This window comes from Spinacia oleracea, chromosome 1, assembly GCF_020520425.1.
Source record: "Spinacia oleracea cultivar Varoflay chromosome 1, BTI_SOV_V1, whole genome shotgun sequence".
Lineage (NCBI taxonomy): Eukaryota > Viridiplantae > Streptophyta > Magnoliopsida > Caryophyllales > Amaranthaceae > Spinacia > Spinacia oleracea.
In genome coordinates, this window is record NC_079487.1 from 18,619,287 (window position 1) to 18,639,966 (window position 20,680).

The following is a 20,680-nucleotide window of genomic DNA, read 5'->3' on the forward strand; positions in this document are numbered from 1 at the left end:
ATATTTCCGATTCTGACAATATTTCCGTTTCCGGCAATATTTCTGATTCTGGCAATATTTCCATTTCCGATAATATTTTCCGATACGTACCATGTTTCCGTTTCCGGCAACATCTACGACTTGGATAATATTTATATTTCCGATACGATCCATATTTCCATTTCCGGCAATATCATCGTTTTCGGAGTATTCATTTCTTGCCTTTGAGGATCTCAGCTCCCACTGAAACCAAGATCCGTCGATTCCGAATATCCATAGATGGAGTATTTAATGTCATTAAATACTTGATCCGTTTACGTACTATTTGTGTGACCCTACGGGTTCAGTCAAGAGTAAGCTGTGGATTAATATCATTAATTCCACTTGAACTGAAGCGGCCTCTAGCTAGGCATTCAGCTCACTTGATCTTACTGAATTATTAACTTGTTAATTAATACTGAACCGCATTTATTAGACTTAACATTAAATGCATACTTGGACCAAGGGCATTATTTCCTTCAGTCTCCCACTTGTCCTTAGGGACAAGTGTGCATTTCCTAATTCCTTTGTCGCTCGATGCTTGCTCTTGAACATAAGGTAAGAGTTTTCATCCTTATTATGTCCAGAGGTATTTCTCGGTTTTAGAGTTCAACTGATCAAATAAACAGATAATCATAGCCTATGATTCATCTGAGCACGGCCATGCATTTTACAGTTTCTAGCTCTCCGAGTGGCCTTGTACAACTTTCAGCATCTCATCCCGATTTATTGGAGGACAATCCCAATCTTGCGATCTTGAGATTAGACTTCGTTTGATAGGTGATTACCTGAGCGTTACCTTTATAGCCTCCTTTTACGGTGCGACGGTTGACAACGTCAAAGTAAGCAGTTCTCAAACAAGTATTCTCAAATCACTCAGGTATTGAGGATTAGTGTCTAATAATTTTAATGAAATTTACTTATGACATATTTTCATCTCTTACAGTAAAGTTTCATAGGTCTTTCCGATACTAGTCTTCCCAAAGTAAGTATCTATGCAAATGATTACGACATTGCCATGTCCACATAGTTCAAGAAACAGAACTACTAGTCATCTTGCATTCTAGTCGTCTAACGTTTTCTATGCGTCCATCTTTATAGAAAACTCGGACTAGGGACCATTTTCAATCTTTTGACATTCAAGTTCACTTGATAGACATTTCTTAGTCACAGGACTGGTCCTGACAGTATATCTTGAATATTTCGTCAAATTGAAGGGACTCATCATTTAATAAACCACAAATTAAATGGAAAAATGAATTTTATTCATTTATGTGAATGATTAACCAATAATGTTTTACAAAGTATTAAACTCTAAAACTTTAAAACATTAAACAAGGACATCAAAGCCATTCTCCAATATGCTTGATTCCCATAGCTGCAGTGTGCGAGTTGTGCTTCGCCTGCGGCAGAGGTTTAGTCAATGGATCTGATATGTTGTCATCAGTTCCAATCTTGTTTATCTCGACTTCTTTTCTTTCAATGAACTCTCGTAGAAGGTGAAATCTACGAAGTACATGCTTGACTCTTTGGTGGTGTCTAGGCTCCTTTGCCTGTGCAATAGCTCCATTATTATCACAATACAGAGCTATTGGTCCTTTAATGGAGGGGACTACACCAAGTTCACCTATGAACTTCCTTAGCCATATAGCTTCCTTTGCTGCTTCATGTGCAGCAATGTACTCGACTTCAGTTGTAGAATCCTCAATGGTGCTTTGCTTAGCACTTTTCCAGCTTACTGCACCTCCGTTGAGGCAGAAGACAAACCCGGACTGTGATCTGAAATCGTCTTTGTCGGTTTGGAAACTTGCGTCCGTATAGCCTTTAACAATTAATTCATCATCTCCGCCATAGACCAGGAAATCATCTTTGTGCCTTTTCAGGTACTTCAGAATATTCTTGGCAGCTGTCCAATGTGCCTCTCCTGGGTCTGACTGGTATCTTCTCGTAGCACAGAGTGCATACGCAACATCCGGGTGTGTACATATCATAGCATACATTATTGAACCAATCAATGATGCCTATGGAATCCCATTCATTCGTCTACGCTCATCAAGTGCTTTTGGGCACTGAGTCTTGCTTAGTGTCATTCCATGAGACATGGTTAGGTAGCCTCGCTTGAAATCTGCCATCTTGAACCTTTCAAGCACCTTATTGATATAAGTGCTTTGACTAAGCCCATCATCTTTTTAGATCTATCTCTGTAAATCTTGATGCCCAGTTTGTACTGTGCTTCTCCTAGATCCTTCATTGAAAAACATTTCCGAAGCCAAATCTTGACAGAGTTCAACATAGGAATGTCATTTCCAATAAGTAATATGTCGTCCACATATAATACTAGTAAAGCAATTTCGCTCCCACTGACCTTCTTGTATACACAAGATTCGTCTGCGTTCTTGATGAAACCAAAGTCACTAACTGCTTCATCAAAACGTATATTCCAGCTCCTTGATGCCTGCTTCAATCAGTAGATTGATTTCTTAAGCTCGCATACCTTTTTAGCATTCTTTGGATCCTCAAAACCCTCAGGCTGTGTCATAAACACAGTTTCTGTTAAAACGCCGTTTAAGAAAGCGGTTTTGACATCCATTTGCCATATTTCGTAATCGTAATATGCAGCGATTGCTAACATTATCCGAATAGACTTTAGCATTGCAACTGGTGAAAAGGTTTCATCGTAATCCACACCGTGGACTTGCCTGTAACCTTTTGCAACCAATCTAGCTTTGAAAACTTCAAGTCCCATCCTTGTCTTTTTTCAGTTTGAAAACCCATTTGCTTCCAATGGCTTGGTAGCCATCTGGCAAATCGACCAAATCCCAAACTTGGTTTAGACATGGAGTCTAATTCAGATTGCATGGCTTCTTGCCATTGCTTGGAGCTAGGGCTCGTCATAGCTTGCTTGTAAGTCGCAGGTTCATCACTTTCAAGTAATAGAACGTCATAGCTCTCGTTTGTCAAAATACCTAAGTACCTTTTCGGTTGAGATCTATATCTTTGCGATCTACGCGGGGTTACATCTCTAGATGGTCCATGATTTTCACCAGATACTTCTAAAGATCTCTGAGTTTCATCCTGAATGTCATCTTGAGCATTCTCTAGAGTTTGTTGTTCGACTCGAGTTTCATCCTGCAAATGTTATCCTTTTCCAAAAAGATACCATCTCGAGCAACAAACACCTTGTTCTCAGATGTATTGTAGAAGTAATACCCCTTTGTTTCCTTTGGATAGCCCACAAGGATACATTTGTCAGATTTTGGATGAAGTTTGTCTGAAATTAATCGTTTGATGTATACTTCACATCCCCAAATTTTAAGAAAAGACACATTTGGAGGCTTTCCAAACCATAACTCATATGGAGTCTTTTCAAAAGCTTTGGACGGAGCTCTATTTATAGTGAGTGCAGCTGTATTTAGTGCATGTCCCCAAAATTCTATTGGAAGTTCGGCATGACCCATCATTGATCTAACCATGTCTAGCAAGGTTATGTTCCTCCGTTCCGACACACCGTTCCATTGAGGTGTTCCAGGAGGAGTCAATTCTGATAGAATTCCACATTCTTTCAGATGTTCATCAAATTCATAGCTCATATATTCACCGCCTCTATCAGACCGCAGTGCCTTAATCTTCTTGCCTAATTGATTCTCTACTTCACTCTGAAATTCCTTGAATTTGTCAAAGGATTCAGACTTATGCTTCATTAGGTAGACATAACCATATCTACTGAAGTCATCAGTGAAAGTGATAAAATAGCTGAAACCACCTCTAGCATTTGTACTCATTGGTCCACATACATCTGTATGGATTAAACACAATAGTTCAGTTGCTCCTTCTCCAACTTTGGAGAAAGGTTGCTTTGTCATTTTGCCAAGTAAACATGATTCGCACTTACCATAATCCTCTAAGTCAAATGGTTCTAGAATTCCTTCCTTTTGAAGTCTTTCTATGCGTTTCAAGTTAATATGGCCTAATCGACAATGCCACATATAGGTGAGATTTGAATCATCCTTTTTGGCCTTTTTGGTATTTATGTTATAAACTTGTTTGTCGTGATCTAATAAATAAAGTCCATTGACTAATCTAGCAGATCCATAAAACATCTCTTTAAAATAAAACGAACAACTATTGTTTTTTATTAAAAAGGAAAATCCCTTAACATCCAAGCAAGAAACAGAAATGATGTTTTTAGTAAGACTTGGAACATGGAAACAGTCTTCCAGTTCCAAAACTAGCCCAGAGGGCAACGACAAATAATAAGTTCCTACAGCTAATGCAACAATCCGTGCTCCATTTCCCACTCGTAGGTCGACTTCACCCTTGCTTAACCTTCTACTTCTTCTTAGTCCCTGTGGATTGGAACATAAGTGTGAGCCACAACCTGTATCTAATACCCAAGAAGTTGAATTAGCAAGTATACAGTCTATAACGAAAATACCTGAAGATGGAACGACTGTTCCGTTCTTCTGATCTTCCTTTAGCTTCAAGCAATCTCTTTTCTAGTGCCCCTTCTTCTTACAGTAGAAGCACTCGGACTCAGAAGTGGGTTGACTGACCTTCCTCTTTTCAGATTTGGCGCCAGTTTTCTTAGTTGGGCTGGCCTTCTTGCCACCTTTCTTAGCATTCCTCTTCTTACCAGATTTCTTGAATTTGCCCCCACGCACCATAAGCACATCTTGCATATCACTTTTGAGCGTCTTTTCAGCGGTTTTTAGCATACCGTGAAGCTCAGTGAGCGTTTTGTCCAGACTATTCATACTGTGGTTCAGTTTAAACTGATCATACCCGTTATGAAGAGAATGGAGGATGGTGTCTACAGCCATTTCCTGAGAGAATTGCTGATCCAGCCGACTCATATTCTTAATGAGTATAATGATTTTGAGAACATGTGGACTTACGGGCTCGCCTTTCTTAAGCTTGGTCTCAAGAATTTGCCTATGAGTCTCGAATCTTTCGACCCAAGCCAGATCTTGGAACATGTTCTTTAACTCATTGATGATCGTGAAAGCATCTGAGTTGATGAACGTTTTCTGTAGTCTGCACTCATGGTTGCAAGCATTAGACATTTCACATCCTTGTTGGCATCAATCCAACGATTCAGGGCTGCCTGAGTGACCCCGTCGCCCGCGGCTTCGGGCATCGCCTCTTCCAGGACATACTCCTTTCTTCCTGCATAAGAACTATTTGCAAGTTTCTTTGCCAGTCAAGGAAGTTTTTCCCGTTCAATTTCTCCTTTTTGAGAATTGATCGAATGTTGAATGAATTGTTGTTTGCCATAGTTAAAACTACAATTGAAAAAGAATAAACAAATAAATAATCATTCACGGTTTCTCTTAATAAACTTAAATTCTAGCATGCATGCATAATTTAATGTTCATTAAGCATTTTATTCAATTTATGTGTTCCGGCAGGTGTGAATAAAATGATTCCAAGACCCTAAAACCATTGAAGAATTAAGCACATTATGTATTTAGACTCAATTCTAAAATCTTTTAGGTAAGCAAAAGCCTTTTGCTAATAGTCTAGAAACTACTCTTGGTTAATAGGTACGTCTAAGAGCTTATTAGGTAAACCTATCAATTTTGCCACGACATAAAAGGACTCCTTACTTATATCGTTGAGTTACACCAAAACTAACATGTACTCACAATTATTTGTGTACCTTACCCCTTTAGGATCAATAAGTAACACCTCGCTGAGCGTAAAACTATTACTAGATTGATGTAAAGGTTATCCAAGTAAGTGTTATTTTGGCATGGCACCTTTTAACTCAATTTTTAAAGTTTGGAACTTAAGGCTCTTACTATGTTGGTTAGATTTTAAGTGAACTAAAATCCTTAATCATGCAACATAATCAAGCCATAATCTCATGCATAATTAAGACATATTTAAAGCAATAAATAACTTAAAGCATGCATAAGATAAATGTGATCTAGTATGGCCCGACTTCATCTTGAAGCTTCAACTTCAAAGTCCGTCTTGAAAATGGATTGGAAACTCCGTCTTGAATTTCACCATGGGAGGCGCCATTTTCCTCAAATAGGATAAGCTATAATTAAACTAATTACAACTATTTGATGGTACGCAGACCATATTTGAATTGAAAAACAAACTTTGGTGCATTAGACCAATTACATTCAAATTAATGGTACGCATACCATATTTTCTATCCTATTTGGGCCATACTAGTCACTTCATAACCTGCAAAACAGTACATATACAATATATACCATTCACCCATTCATTATCATGAATGGCCCACATAGCTGGTTAGTAAAACACGTTATGCATCACATAAATATTTGCAGCAATTAATCAAGGGCACCAATCATCTACCAATTATTCAGTCCTTATTAATTCTAATCAAGTTGTTTAACCTTAAAGGATTTGTAGACCTAATCAAGACTTTATGACTAAAGGCTCCCACTTAAACCAATAACTTTATATGCTTTACTAATTTTAAACATAAAAATGTATTTCTAGTCTAACCGGAAACATACAAATTTAATTAAAATTTAAAGCTCATATAAAATTATAATCGAATCCAATTAATTTATTTTCAGTTGAATTAAACGAATTTAAATTAATTCAAGGTATAATTTTAGTAAAATAATTAGTATAAATTAAAATTTTATAATAATTATAATATTCAAAATTAAAATCCGAGAAAACAATTTAAATTATTAATTTTAAAGTTAATTAAAATTAGGAAAAATTGATGGGCTTGCGCCCATGCCTCGTCAAATCCGAACTGAAAATTTCAAATTAAAATTAAAACGAACCAATCGGGTCAAGACAAGGCCATGGGCTTGCGCCCATGCCTCGTCAAGTCCAACAAGCAACAAACCCCTGGTCACTTGATTGATCGTACTGCAAAGCCCAAGCAACAACGCACCAATGCGTCAGGCCCAGCGAGCCACGCTTAAGCGCAGCCCACTCGCCCATCGCCTTGGCGTGCTGCTGGGCAACGCTTGCTGGACAGGCCAGCCAACGCTGCCCGCGTGCACGTTGTGCTGCGCTTGTCGCTGCCTTGGCTACTGCCTTGGCGTGCTGCTGGGCGAGGCAACGCACGTTGTGGCGCAGCATCCATCGTTGCCCACGCGTGCTTGCCTTGCTCGCTGCACTTGCTTGCCCATCGCCCCATCGCCCCACACGCGTAGCACACAGCCCCTAGGCAGCCATTGCCTTGTGCATGCCACGCTCGTTGCTCGCTGCATTCGTACAGCATGGGAGTCGAGCTCCCTTGCTCGTCGTCGCGTGCCCGCACTATACAACACCCCTTAAGGGTAACACTTAGCTTCCATTGCTTTGTGCGTGCAACATTTATGAGCGAATTTTATAAAATTAAAACTTTTAATTTAAAATTAATGACAAAATAATAAATCATATTATTTTCATAATTTTAGGGCGAAAAATCGAAAATTTATTAATCAATTAATTTCCGATTAACATGTATTCAAATCTAGGTCATAAAAATTTAAAATTTATCATAAATTAACAATTTTTATGGTGGTTTTTAATCATGGGTACCTAATTAAATCATTAATTAATTATGAAAATCAAATCAATTCTAAATTATTCGAATTTCAACAAATTAGTCATAATTACAAATTAGGTTGTATAATTAAAAAGTCTAGGCATTCAAATTTGTTAAACATATACAGTAGGTCAATCAAAAATTCAAGATTTATCAACAAGAAACGCAAATATTCAATTTAACATCTTAAATTTACAAACTTTTGCGTTCGAAAAACTAAAACCTCCGAAAAGTCATAGTTAGGCTTCGAATTTGGGAATTCTGCGTTCGGCCGAAAAATAATATTTTTGTCAAAATTTTAGAATGCCTTTTACATGCGGAATTGACACAAAAATCACTCGATTTCGTTGAGTAACGAAGAAACTGCCGACAAACTGCGTACATATTAATTAAATAAACGCAATTTGCAATTAATTAACAATTACGAAAATTAATCACCCCTTTTTAATTCTTTGCAAATTTGTAAAATTTAACCATGTTAAGCAATTTATAGATTATGCAAATAATAATAGGCTCGTGATACCACTGTTAGGTTATGATACATATGAAAAACATAAATCATGCGGAAAAACCTAGATGCCAGGATACATATTAATTGCAAATAATCATATAGGATAATTTAGATGCATACACTTTGTGGCGTGCCCTCCCTAGTTGCGCCCGAACCGAACAAGAACAAGTCTTTAGGACTCCAAGTGTCGTCCCTCCGTAGATAGTCCACAGCACGTCCGGATCCGCCTTAAGATTGACCAACTAGAATCGCCCTTAAGGTTCTATTAATTTCCGGCTAATATGGCAAGTAATATGGCTGATTTTTCTGCTTAAAAATCCTAGTTTTGAATACTTGAAACTTGTATATAAATTTGTGACCCTAGGCACATATTTATAGGATTATGGAAAAGGACTTAGAATCCTATTAGAATACCAATTTAGTTTAATTAGAATCCTGTTAGGACTATATTAAATAAATTCTATCTACTAGGATTAGGATTTAATCATAGAACGAATTCTAATAGCTTTAGGATTAGTATTGCACACAACCGTACACGAGCACGAGCACGAGCACAGCCCGCGCAAGCCTCGCGGCCCACACGAGCTGCTCTTGCTCGCAGCCCATGTCCGTCGCAGCCCACTTGTTCCGCGCGTGCCATGCCTTGCTGGGCCTGGCCTTGCGCTGGGCCTGGCGAGGCTTTGGCGTGTGTGTTGAAGCGTGTGGCTTGCTGGGCGAGGGCCTGGCTTCGTGTTGGGCCTTCGTCTAGCAAGTCTCGTCCGATGCTAATTCGTACGATACGCTTCCGATTAAATTCCCAATTTTGGAATTCATTCATTTCCGATACGAACAATATTTAATATTTCCGATTCCGGAATTAATTTCCGTTTCGAACAAATATTTAATATTTCCGTTTCCGAAATTATTTTCCGATTCCGATAATATTTCCGATTCTGACAATATTTCCGTTTCCGGCAATATTTCCGATTCCGGCAATATTTCCATTTCCGATAATATTTTCCGATACGTACCATGTTTCCGTTTCCGGAAACATCTACGACTTGGATAATATTTATATTTCCGATACGATCCATATTTCCGTTTCCGGCAATATCATCGTTTCCGGAGTATTCATTTGTTGCCTTTGACGATCTCAGCTCCCAATGAAACCAAGATCCGTCGATTCCGAATATCCATAGATGGAGTATTTAATGTCATTAAATACTTGATCCGTTTACGTATTATTTGTGTGACCCTACGGGTTCAGTCAAGAGTAAGCTGTGGATTAATATCATTAATTCCACTTGAACTGAAGCGGCCTCTAGCTAGGCATTCAGCTCACTTGATCTCACTGAATTATTAACTTGTTAATTAATACTGAACCGTATTTATTAGACTTAAAATTAAATGCATACTTGGACCAAGGGCATTATTTCCTTCAAACATACGCTATAGGACCACAATATGTTTTCACAACCACAGTGGCATTGTTCTTAGGGATATCTAGAAACTGGTAAACCGGCTCAGGGAAGTTCAGGAATTGAGTAATCTGCATTAGCAGAGGATGAAAAGGGATCACAACCTTGGTGGGTATTGCATCCATAACATGTAACGCTGCAAAACATGAGTTCATAGTTGGTGACCAAGTAGCCAACCAAGCCAACAACAACAAGGAAACTAAGGGGGTGAAAAAGAGGATATGCCATTGCAGCAATGTGCTGGACCCACAAACACAAACCACAGACCAGTTCGAAATAAACCAAACCTAGCTATTGCAGGCCTAAGAGGCAAAACTTCTAACAAATATGCACTGCCACTGCAAGATGGCCCCCCAAAACGGCATGAGGCACAAATGGAAACATAACCTGCACATTATTAGAAAATGGACCTGGTACAAGGGGTCACAAAATAATAAGGTGAGCAAAGGAAATTATTGCAGAAGGTTGAATGATCTAGAAGTTGGGTTTTGTAGAAAGGAAGGCTAAGGTACATTTTCCTGGCCTTGTCTCAGACTTGCCTATACCTGTCATTTTATCGGTTGCAATCTGAGGAATCCACCGGGTGAAAGGCCCCCAAACCATAGGCATGGCTTGTAAAGGAGAGGCAATAAAGGAATCAGGGGTCCGAATAAACTACAAACACTCGAATAAAACACCCGCATATTGATCCTAGACTAAGTGGCCCATACACGGCAGTTACAATATGCTTACAAAACAATAAAGTAGAAGGAACAAATTAAAAAAACAATATTACACAAAGAGTGATAGCAGACACAGGACCACAAACAGCACACGGAATGTAACAACCATAAGTGTCAATGTAATGAGGATACTCAAACTGAATCAAGTAATTGATGCAGTCCAATACATAATTCAAGCAAGGCAACAGATCTAAGGAGTACCTCGTGACAGTTGGTAGTAGATGGAACAGTACAACCTCCGCGAGCACAAACAATGCACTCTTAAAAGGGAAAGTATAGTTAAGTAAGGCATCAAAGACAACCACAACAAAAGACTTATAACAGACCAGACATATGTCTAACACATTTTTTCCTGAGTAAAGAACATCACACGAAGAAACATAACATCGAAACTCGACAATTCAAACCCCTGAAAGCCTGAACAAACTAAAGAAAAACCCAATACAATCAATTTACCATATCGTTTGGCACACTCAGTTTTAATTTATATGCTACACGAACACCAATTCTTAAATGGACTTGGTCCACACTAAATTTATTGTGAACCATGTCTTAAAATAAAGTCAACAACTTGTTCCCAATTTATTTTGGCATTTTATTAAGATTATTATGATAAAAATGTAAATTAGTATCGTTGATACATGTTTTGTGCTTGAATAATGTGATTTTAAGTCACGATTCTCTTTTAAAAATATAGGGTTACTATGCTTCAAAAAATGGTTACTATGTCTAAGAATTTTGGTGTTTAGTTTATTATAGTTACTATATGAACAATAAAGGTCACTATGAGTGTCAAAAGGGTGCTAGAGAAAACTATTAATTTTGGGTCCACACTAATATTATTGTGGACCAGGTCCACGCAAGAATAATCCCTACCACCAAAAAAGAGTTAAACTCGTCAAACATTCAAACACAACAATACAATCAACGCCTTTAAGAATCTGAAACAGCAAAACCCCTAAAAAATCAAACTTTACATACCTAGACCTAGAAAATTTAGGAATTGACAGAAGATAAATAAAGAAAAAGACCTGATGTCCTTTGAAGTAGACCAAATAATTGAGATGGTAAAACCCCTAAAATCAAAATGTAAGTACCTAGATCTAGAAAATACATAAATGGAGAGAAGATAAGAATATGAGCACCAAAAACCCCTAAAATATAGAGATGTAAGTTCCTAGACCTAGAGAATTCAGAAATTGAGGAAAGACGGGAAATTAAAGCACCCAAAACCCTGAGCATGCCAAATAAAACATAGAAATGCTTTCAAATGATTTAATAACATTAAATAAAGGTGAAATTTCCCAATTTATACAATTTCACTGTTAAGGCCTACTTGCTATAAAATTCTTCTTGTTGCTCTATTTTCATCAAACACCAAAACCAAAAATAAAGCGTGTTCATCATCAAACATCCTTTTTTTTTTTTACAATAAGCATTAACATCTGCAAGCATTCCAATGATGATTGCGATTAGATCTGCAAAGAGGATAAGGAACTATGACATTTCCCAAGTGTAAGCATAACATCCCTGACACAATGCATGTAATTCAACCCTTAATCCCCCTGTTTAAAGCAGGACAAACATATATGTAGTTTATAACCATGCACCATAGGTAGATCTATCCGTTTGAATTATTATTGCTAGCACTCCAAGACACAACATCCATGTTTAGCTCACAACAAACCAAACAATGGTTCATATGGTAGATGAAAGAGAAGATCCAATAACTAATGGAACCAGTAACACGACAAGAAAACAAACACCAGAAGTATGAGCTTCACAAACAACATACTCAGCTCATGCTTTCGAGAACATGTACACAAGAACACGGCAAATCACATCCAACAAATAAGTCATCACGGCTTGTCAACATTAGTTATATGTTTCATTTTTTTTCTTTTCTAAATCCATAAGTTTAGACTTCATATAAAGTGGGAGAAACAATGTCAATGAGAAGCATTTCATTAGGTATCACATCATTATGTGCAGGAAGTTCAAGCTTACAAACACCCAGTTGAAGTGTGCAAGCTAAAAACCAAGAGCAGGGCAGTACCTTTCTGGTGTAAGCTATAAACGAACAAAGAAGGTGGAGAAAACAGAAGATGGCAAAAACCTAATGAAACCAAGAGTATATATATACACACAAAATAAACAGAAACAACCTGTATAGAAAATTAAAAATTAAAATATAAATATTAAGAGAGAGAGGAAAATAAATGTGAAAAACTAAAGGGCTTAACAACATATGCAATCACAGACGCCAAAAAACACCAAAAAGTAACAAGGAAGTACACGTTTTTATATTTAAAACTAATAACCATCAAGAAGGGGCCAAGAATAGTACCTACCCTGCAAACACTGTTGTAAACCGTGTACTTTCTCAGCAAGGGCTACAACATAGCCCCCATACCGCTTCCAACGCCCTCCAATTTGCACCACATCTTCACACTTTCAAAAAATAGGAAAAAAAGATTAGGAAGAGCTTATAGAAAATTGAACATTGTAAGTAGCATTACACAAGCAGACTTGTTACGACAAAGAAGAGGCTAATGACCCCTTAGCAAGAACAATGTACACAAACAATTTGAATTAAAAAGCCATGTTACACAAGAAAGAAAGCAATAAATATTACAAAGCAGCTTAAAGCCGACATTTCACTAAAATTGAAACCGAGCATCTAAATGACCATTGACCTCAAATTGAAATCGAGCAATTACCCGATCGGAACGAACTCCAAGTTGTAAAGGTTAACATCTATTTAAAATTGAAACCAATCATTTAAATGACCGTCGACCTAAAATTGGAACCGAGAACTGTTATACGTATGTTTAAATTTTGATCTCCGAACCTTACATGAACTCCGATTTGAAACTGAACGTTGCTATACTTATCTTTATAATTTTGAAAAAGCAGGGCAAAAATTAACCACAACAATGTATGGATCTTGGCATTTTGAAAAAGCAGGGCAAACAATAACCACGCCAAAGTATGGATCACTGTATTGACATAATCATGAATGCAAAATCATCCACCATCTTTTTTTATGCACATGAAAAAGCAGCATTGAATGTTTAGAAAATTCAGTAACAAAATCAAGCACCAGAGCTAATTTGGAAAACACTAATGAACTCAGATATTAAAAAAAATTCAAATATGGTAACCCAAAAATAAAATCTGGAAAAGCGACCTCATCTTAGGTGTGTTGATTGGCCTCTTTCGATTCGGGCCAATCTGAAGACGAAAATAACAAGCACACATGTTCAATAAACAAAGGAACTCAGAGAAAACTAAAATTTTAGATCATGAACAACCCAAACAGTAATCACAAATTAGCAACACACCAAATCTAAAAGGTTGTGGTGATGTTGGAAACAAAAACACCCAAAAGATGACAGAAAAAACTCCCAAAAATATGGAACCAGATGAACTGCAACCACGATCAGGTACGCTCCCCATATATGATTTTTGGGTCCGTCCTTAATCCACAAAGGCTTCTCCATTCATGTGATCCACATCTCCAGTATTTTTCGCCGCATGAAAATTAGTGGGATTCCAACGGAAAAACGAAGAGAAGAGAGAAAGGGGGAGGGTGGAAGAGGGGCACCAATGCCATGGGAGATGGCAGCGATCCCTGGTTATTGAGAGACAAAATGATGCATGTGAAGGCAGAGGAAAGGTAGAGAGAAAGTCAAGGTTGAAGCAACGCGCCAGAGTAAGATGCAAGCACGTGGCCGAGGGCAATTCCGATTTTACAATTTTCTTAAGAATAAGACCAAAAAAAAAAAATTGAAGGAAGCAATTCCACTATTGGATGAATGGTGAACTCTCAATCCTTGCTTGTTAAAGGGTGTAGGATGTTAAACTTTTGGAGCAAAGAGGGTATGTTAGAGCTATATATAACGACGTTCGATTTGGGTCTAAGCCATGCCTAAACGGGAAGAGAAAGATCACTTCACAATATGAAAGAGGTTCCACCTTAAAACCATGACGATAAAGAAGAGTATCCTCATATAGCAGCCCCTTAGCTTTATTAAGTGCACACATCTCTCTTCTTTTATCAATTAAGGTACTCACGTTCGATTTTCATGGTGCTAATTGTGTCGAAAATAAATTCATTGCCCACGCTAAGGTGACGGAAGGAAATTTTACCTCCAAATATCCTCTCTTTTTATCATTTTTATGACATAGGCGTAACTTACATAAATTGAAAAGGTTTACAACATAACAAAATACACAACTATTACATTGAGTTGTAGTAGCTATAACAAAAAGACGGTGAAAAATGTAATAGATAGTAGCATCTTCTTTTATCATCTCTTGGTTGGTGAAATACAGGGTGTTCTTCTTCTCCCATTATTGTTCGTGATTTCCTTATAGAAGAGATAACCAAAGTTTAGACAACAAATAATGAGAGAATCTCATGAAAATCTGCGAAATTTGGAGGAAGAAAGATATGAAAGTGAAGTATCAATTATTAATTTTTAGTTTTGAATTTTTAATTTTGAATTTTGAATTATTAACTATTAATTATTAATTATTAATTACTAATTATGAATTATTAATAAAATAATAATTATTTATTATTAAAATTTTATAGTTATTTTTATTTTTATTTTTATTTATTATTATTAAGTATTATTCTTATTTGTTATTATTTAGTATTATTGCATAGTATTATTATTTTTATTATTTTTATTATTAATAATAAGTTTTAATAAGTTCAGATAAGTTCCAATAATGTTCAATAAATTTCAATAAATTCAAATAAATTCCAATAAGTTCAGATAAGTCAATGTCAACTAATTTGAATAGAACGCACCCGTGTACGTAGTACTAACTTACTTAACGTATGTACTTCCCTTAGCTATATGCCTATATTTTATTACAAACTTTTATGTAAGACGGTCTTACGCAAAAGACTACCTTGGTGTCATATAAGTTAAGTAATGGAATCAATTAGTTACGCAGTTAACCAATGAAATCAATTAGTTAAACAACAAAACTAATTAGTTAACCAATAAAACCAATTAGTTAAGCAATAAAAGTGGTCTTTTCGATAAGACGGTCTTACACAAAAGTTGTCGATATTTTATTGACCAATAAAAATTAAACACTTGCATATCCAACATAATGTCGAAAATTAAATAACTAATATTGACATAAACATCAAATGATAAAATAAATGGTTATTCAAGACTGATTTGAAATTAACGAGTTGAATTTGTTGCGTAAGACTCTTTGCTACTATTGCTAACACTTGGCTAATTATGTGGTTAATAAATAATTAATTCATCTATTCATCTAATCATATTGATAAGTAGTGCTAATGACATCTGATTGTGAGAGACAACAAGTCAACAAGTGAAGTAGACAAATTAGAGATTCTAGAATAGTCAACGTTGGATGAGAAAATAAAGTGGGCCCACCACACCGCGTAAAGTTCCGCGTAACCACCGTGTCTGCCAATCCATCATCAAAGAAAAAGAAAAAGAAAAAGCAAAAAAACAGAGAAAAAGATGTTTCAAACAATGCTCGTATATAAATTATCTACCGAAGGTGAGCACAACGCTAGGAACCGAAATAGTTTTTGAAAATTAGATCCGAAATCCAAATTTGTTGTAACCATTTTCCAATAATGAAAATCGGAATAGGAACTTGTTGTAATAGGTTACTATAGGATACTTACTATTTCATCGATTTAAATAATCATTATAAAAAAAATTAATTTATGTTTTGGACTTTGATTATTCTATAGTTTCTCCTTAAATTGTAATTCTATATTTATATTTTTAAAAAATAAGTTTGAACTATTTTTATGTTTTGGGCTTATGTAGTACTTTATTTGGTTCTGTTCAAAATTTCGGATACTAGATATTGCCATCATTGTTTGCAGCCATTCCAAAAAATTGAGAATTGGAACCTGTTGCAACATATCCCAATTTTATAACCCATAAGTCCGTAACCGAAACCTGAACAACGGATTTAGGTTTTGAAACTGCAAAATTTATGTGAGTTAGATATAATTTGAATGTAAATGTTAACTATCTTAATTGGTTAAAATATTGGCGTGGTAACAAATGTAATCTTTAGTAAGGCATTAAGGCATACTTGACCGGAAACTTAGCGGGATTTCAAAATGCCAAAAGAAATCTTAATCTACTCCTAAAGCGATTGAAAATAGTTTAAATAATTTAAAATGACACATTCAATTAGACAATTTTGTAGTAGTTTACTAGTTATTGGGAATCTTGTTTCTTGATTCTCATTTTTACTACCCACTTACCATTTTAACCCCAAGCTGAAAAAGATTTAGTAGTTACTGCACAATTATTAATTGAATTTTAAATGTATAAAAACTTACATACACACAGGATAATATTTTACTCCCTCTGTTCCTTAATACTCGCATCGGTTTGATCGGTGCGGAGTTTAAGACATTTGAATTAACTTATTAATTTAATGGGTGTTTATTGATAGTGTGGTATTTTTTTTAATATAGTTGGTGGGAAATGTGTAAGGGGTGGGGAGTGGTGAGTGAGGGGTGTTGATTTTTAAATGATTTTTTGTAGGGAATAGGGGTGTAGGTGGGGTAGTAGATAAGTTTGAGAAATAATATAATACTGGTAAAGATTTTTCATTTATAGAAGCGAGGTAAGTATTAAGGGACGACCCGAAAAGGAAAGTGGTGCAAGTATTAAAGGACGGAGGGAGTACAACTTTGTCTATAAGCGAGTAAATAATTAATTTTTTTACAGCATCCCTTAATAACGTATGTCCCCAAATCAAATTTTGATGTGTTAAAATTATGTAACAAGTTTTGTACACAGATTGACAGATTTAAATGGAATAAGTGGATATTGACTTGACTAACCTAACACAAACCTCAAAAATCAAAATGCATGACCCGAAAGACTAGGTTAAGGTTTAAGGGGGGCCCATACACATTAAAGAAGAGGTCCATTTTCTCTACATTTATCATAATTATTACCCAAAACAAACATTAATGACAAATTTAGTAAATATTAATCAATGATAACAGTAGATTAATGATTATAATAAGCAATGTAAATAAGGGATTAAGGAGGTCCACTCTTTAAATCCTCTAATTTCTCTACTCCTATAAATAGCAAGATAGATCACTCCCTAAAATATAGAAAAGTACTCTAAAAAATAGAGAAAAGTAAAAAAAAAACAACCTAAAAATAAAATTTACCCTTCTTTCTAGTTTTTACAGTTTTTCTGTAGTGGAGATAGATATTGAATTTTGGAGAGAGAAAAACAAGGGAAAAAAGCGAAAACGAGAAGTTTTTTTTTAGAGAGAGAAAAGGAGAGAAGAGTTTTTAGAGAGAGAAAATAATGGCGGAACAACTCACCGACGAGCAGATCGCCGAGTTTAAGGAAGCTTTCAGCTTATTTGACAAAGATGGCGATGGTTTGTTCTTCTTCTCTAGATCTGATTTATTTATTTATTTTTTTGGTAAATTTTGTCGTTTTTATGTGCTATTGATGTGATTTTTGGCGTTTTTACTTGATGATTTTCTTTATGTTAAGAATAATGTTGAAGATCTGTTGTTTTGTTTCTTTGTTTGTTTCGATTTTTATAGCTAATCGACGAAATATAAGGAAACAAGCTTGTTTGATTGAAAATTTTCGGTTTTATTTGAATAATATGAGAAATTTTGATGAAAATGTATTGATAACTGTTGTTTAGTTTGTACTTTATGATTTGTTTGTGTTTCAATTTGATAAAAATGGTTTTGAAATTGTTGATGATGAGATATTGTGTATTTTATGATATTTTGTGGTACAATTTGATGAAAATGTTTTGAAAATGCTTTTTTGCTGAGATATGATGTCTATATATGATTTTGTCTTACAATCTATGGAAAATGTCTGGAAATTTGTTGTATTTGTTTGCTACCTCTTATTAGGAAAGAAACAAAAGGTATATTGTATGGTGGAATTTTGGAAACAGATAAAGCATTGGATTTTGTTTCATCTGGTTAGAGATGGGTATCTTAAAGTTGTGTGATGTTTTAACAGAGAGATTCTTGGGTCGTGATAGTCCTAAAAGGACATTTTAATTAGATTAGTTTCCGATTATGCTAGAAATTTTCCTTGTAGTTGAGTAGTTACTTTGACGCGGAGAATATTTAGAGGTGAGGTTGTGTATATCTTGACTGGTCCAAAACTCACGTTGGCAGGATCTGTCATGGATGGCAGTGGTGGTTGTTATTGTAAGTTTTGAAGTTGATTTTCCGGAATTTGTATAGAAAAGATGACTGTTGATAGGTAGTTTGATGGGAAAATGGGAAGTTCTTTTGCATGGATGATGCCATTCAAAGATGTCTTTAACCTTCTTTTACTTATAGGTGGATGATTGTTTGTCAAATCTGAATGTTATTGTTCAGTATCTTTTGCCAATATTGTGTGAGGAGTGAGTGTATTTTCCTGTTGAGAGAATAATATTCTTTTTGTCGATTTCCTTGATGTGGAAATATAGTTTGTTGAAGCAGTTCAAATCAACGTGTATTTTTGAGTTTGAGCAAGAAACCGAAAGATTTGAATGTTACTGTGCTGAGCAACCTGGCACCATGTTTTTTACCTTTATGAATGATCATAGGAGATAGATTGTTGGTTTATGCAGCAAAACCCATCCTGTTGGGAAAAAGGCTTTGGTTTTGTTGCTGTTGATCATTTCACTTGTTAGGATGGTAATGAGTCGTATGATAATTATCACTGTTATTTCAAATTTAAAATTTGTTTCTCTTCATTCAATTCTAATTCTTGATTTTTTTAATCAATTGTTGTGATGTATTCTAGTATTTTAGATCACTTCATTAGTTTACATGATTAGACACTTGACTGCCATCTGAAGTTCTGAACTGTGCTACAGATTTTGTTTTTCATGCTAATTTATTCAGGACTTCATGAACGCCTCGTGTGCTGCATCCTCAGATACCGCCCTGTCATCATATCAGACTGAAAATGCTGTTTGATTCTCATCTGTGCATGCTCACCTGGACTTGTGTTTTTGCTTGAAGTCCTTGCATGATTATGCATGCTTTTTAGTTCACTGTTTTGGGTTAATATTGTGCACTTTTTATTCATCCATTGTATCAAGGATAACATTTGGGTATAAGGTTGCACAAAACTGTAAAGATTATAGTGATAGGTCAATTAAAACTAGGTCCTGTTGGAGGAAATATGGTCTTGTTAGGGGGTCTGTAAAATTGCAATCCTGATTTCTGAAGTTCTATAGTTGTTTTTCTTGAAGAGTAATAAATTTGTAGTGTTGAATATTTTGTTGAGAACCTTTTCTATTTTGATTATTGCAGGCTGCATCACAACCAAGGAGCTTGGAACAGTGATGAGGTCCCTTGGTCAGAACCCAACTGAGGCGGAGCTCCAGGATATGATCAACGAGGTTGATGCTGATGGAAATGGTACAATCGATTTCCCAGAGTTTCTCAACTTGATGGCCAGAAAGATGAAAGACACTGATTCTGAGGAGGAACTCAAGGAAGCTTTCCGTGTCTTTGATAAGGACCAAAATGGCTTCATCTCTGCTGCTGAGCTACGCCATGTGATGACAAACCTTGGAGAGAAGCTCACCGATGAAGAAGTGGATGAGATGATCCGTGAGGCTGATGTCGATGGTGATGGCCAAATCAATTACGAGGAGTTTGTCAAAGTGATGATGGCCAAGTAAGGATGGTGACTGACAAGGAGGGAAAAGTCAAATTTGTAAAATGGCTTAGTGAATTATTATGGGACTTATAGTTTTTTTTTTTTTCTATCTTTAGTAATTTCTGATGCATGGAAACCAGACATTTTAGTGATGTTGTGGTTTTGTAATTGTTTGATCATCCCTGTTTACCCATTTGTGTAATGCTGTCTTGTCTTGGTGACTTCAAAATTATCTGGTTTCTATTGTATCTCAATCGGATGGGAGAATCGACTAATTTTGATGAATGACCACGTTCTATCTAATTCTTATTGTGTTTGATCTTTTCTACAACTCCGGACATAGAATTAGTTGTTACTTATACCACAAATTGATGTCATTTACGAAAGAGGTGTTGACTTAGGGGTTAAAACTGAGTGTTTGTATGTAATACGGAGTAGGTTTTAGATATTTTAATAAGTAGAACAAGTGGGGACCATATAATTTTAGGAGATGGAGGTGGGGATGGGTTGTAGATAGATTATTTAATTAGATGGTGGGGTTGATAAGTTACTAAAAATGGCAAGTGTATCTCTTAAATAAATACGGTCGGAAAAGGCAAGTGTATCTCTTAAATAAATACAGAGGGAGTAATTTATATTGCCTTTTTGGCTCATTTGCACTTAAAAAAAAAACAAATTGTTGTCCTCCTTCCTACTAATACCTAATGAGATCTTGGCCTAGTAGTGAAGAGTGAAAGCCTGCGTG

The 20,680-nt window shown here is 35.9% G+C and overlaps 1 protein-coding gene across 1 annotated transcript; it reads left to right on the forward strand.

Moving 5' to 3' along the window:
- Positions 1–17,400: 17,400 nt before the first annotated feature.
- Positions 17,401–20,238, forward strand: LOC110800629 (calmodulin). Its single transcript, XM_022005940.2, has 2 exons — positions 17,401–17,677; positions 19,584–20,238. The coding sequence occupies exons 1-2, from the start codon at positions 17,602–17,604 to the stop codon at positions 19,955–19,957; spliced, it is 450 nt and encodes a 149-aa protein (XP_021861632.1). The 5' UTR covers positions 17,401–17,601; the 3' UTR covers positions 19,958–20,238.
- Positions 20,239–20,680: the final 442 nt, after the last annotated feature.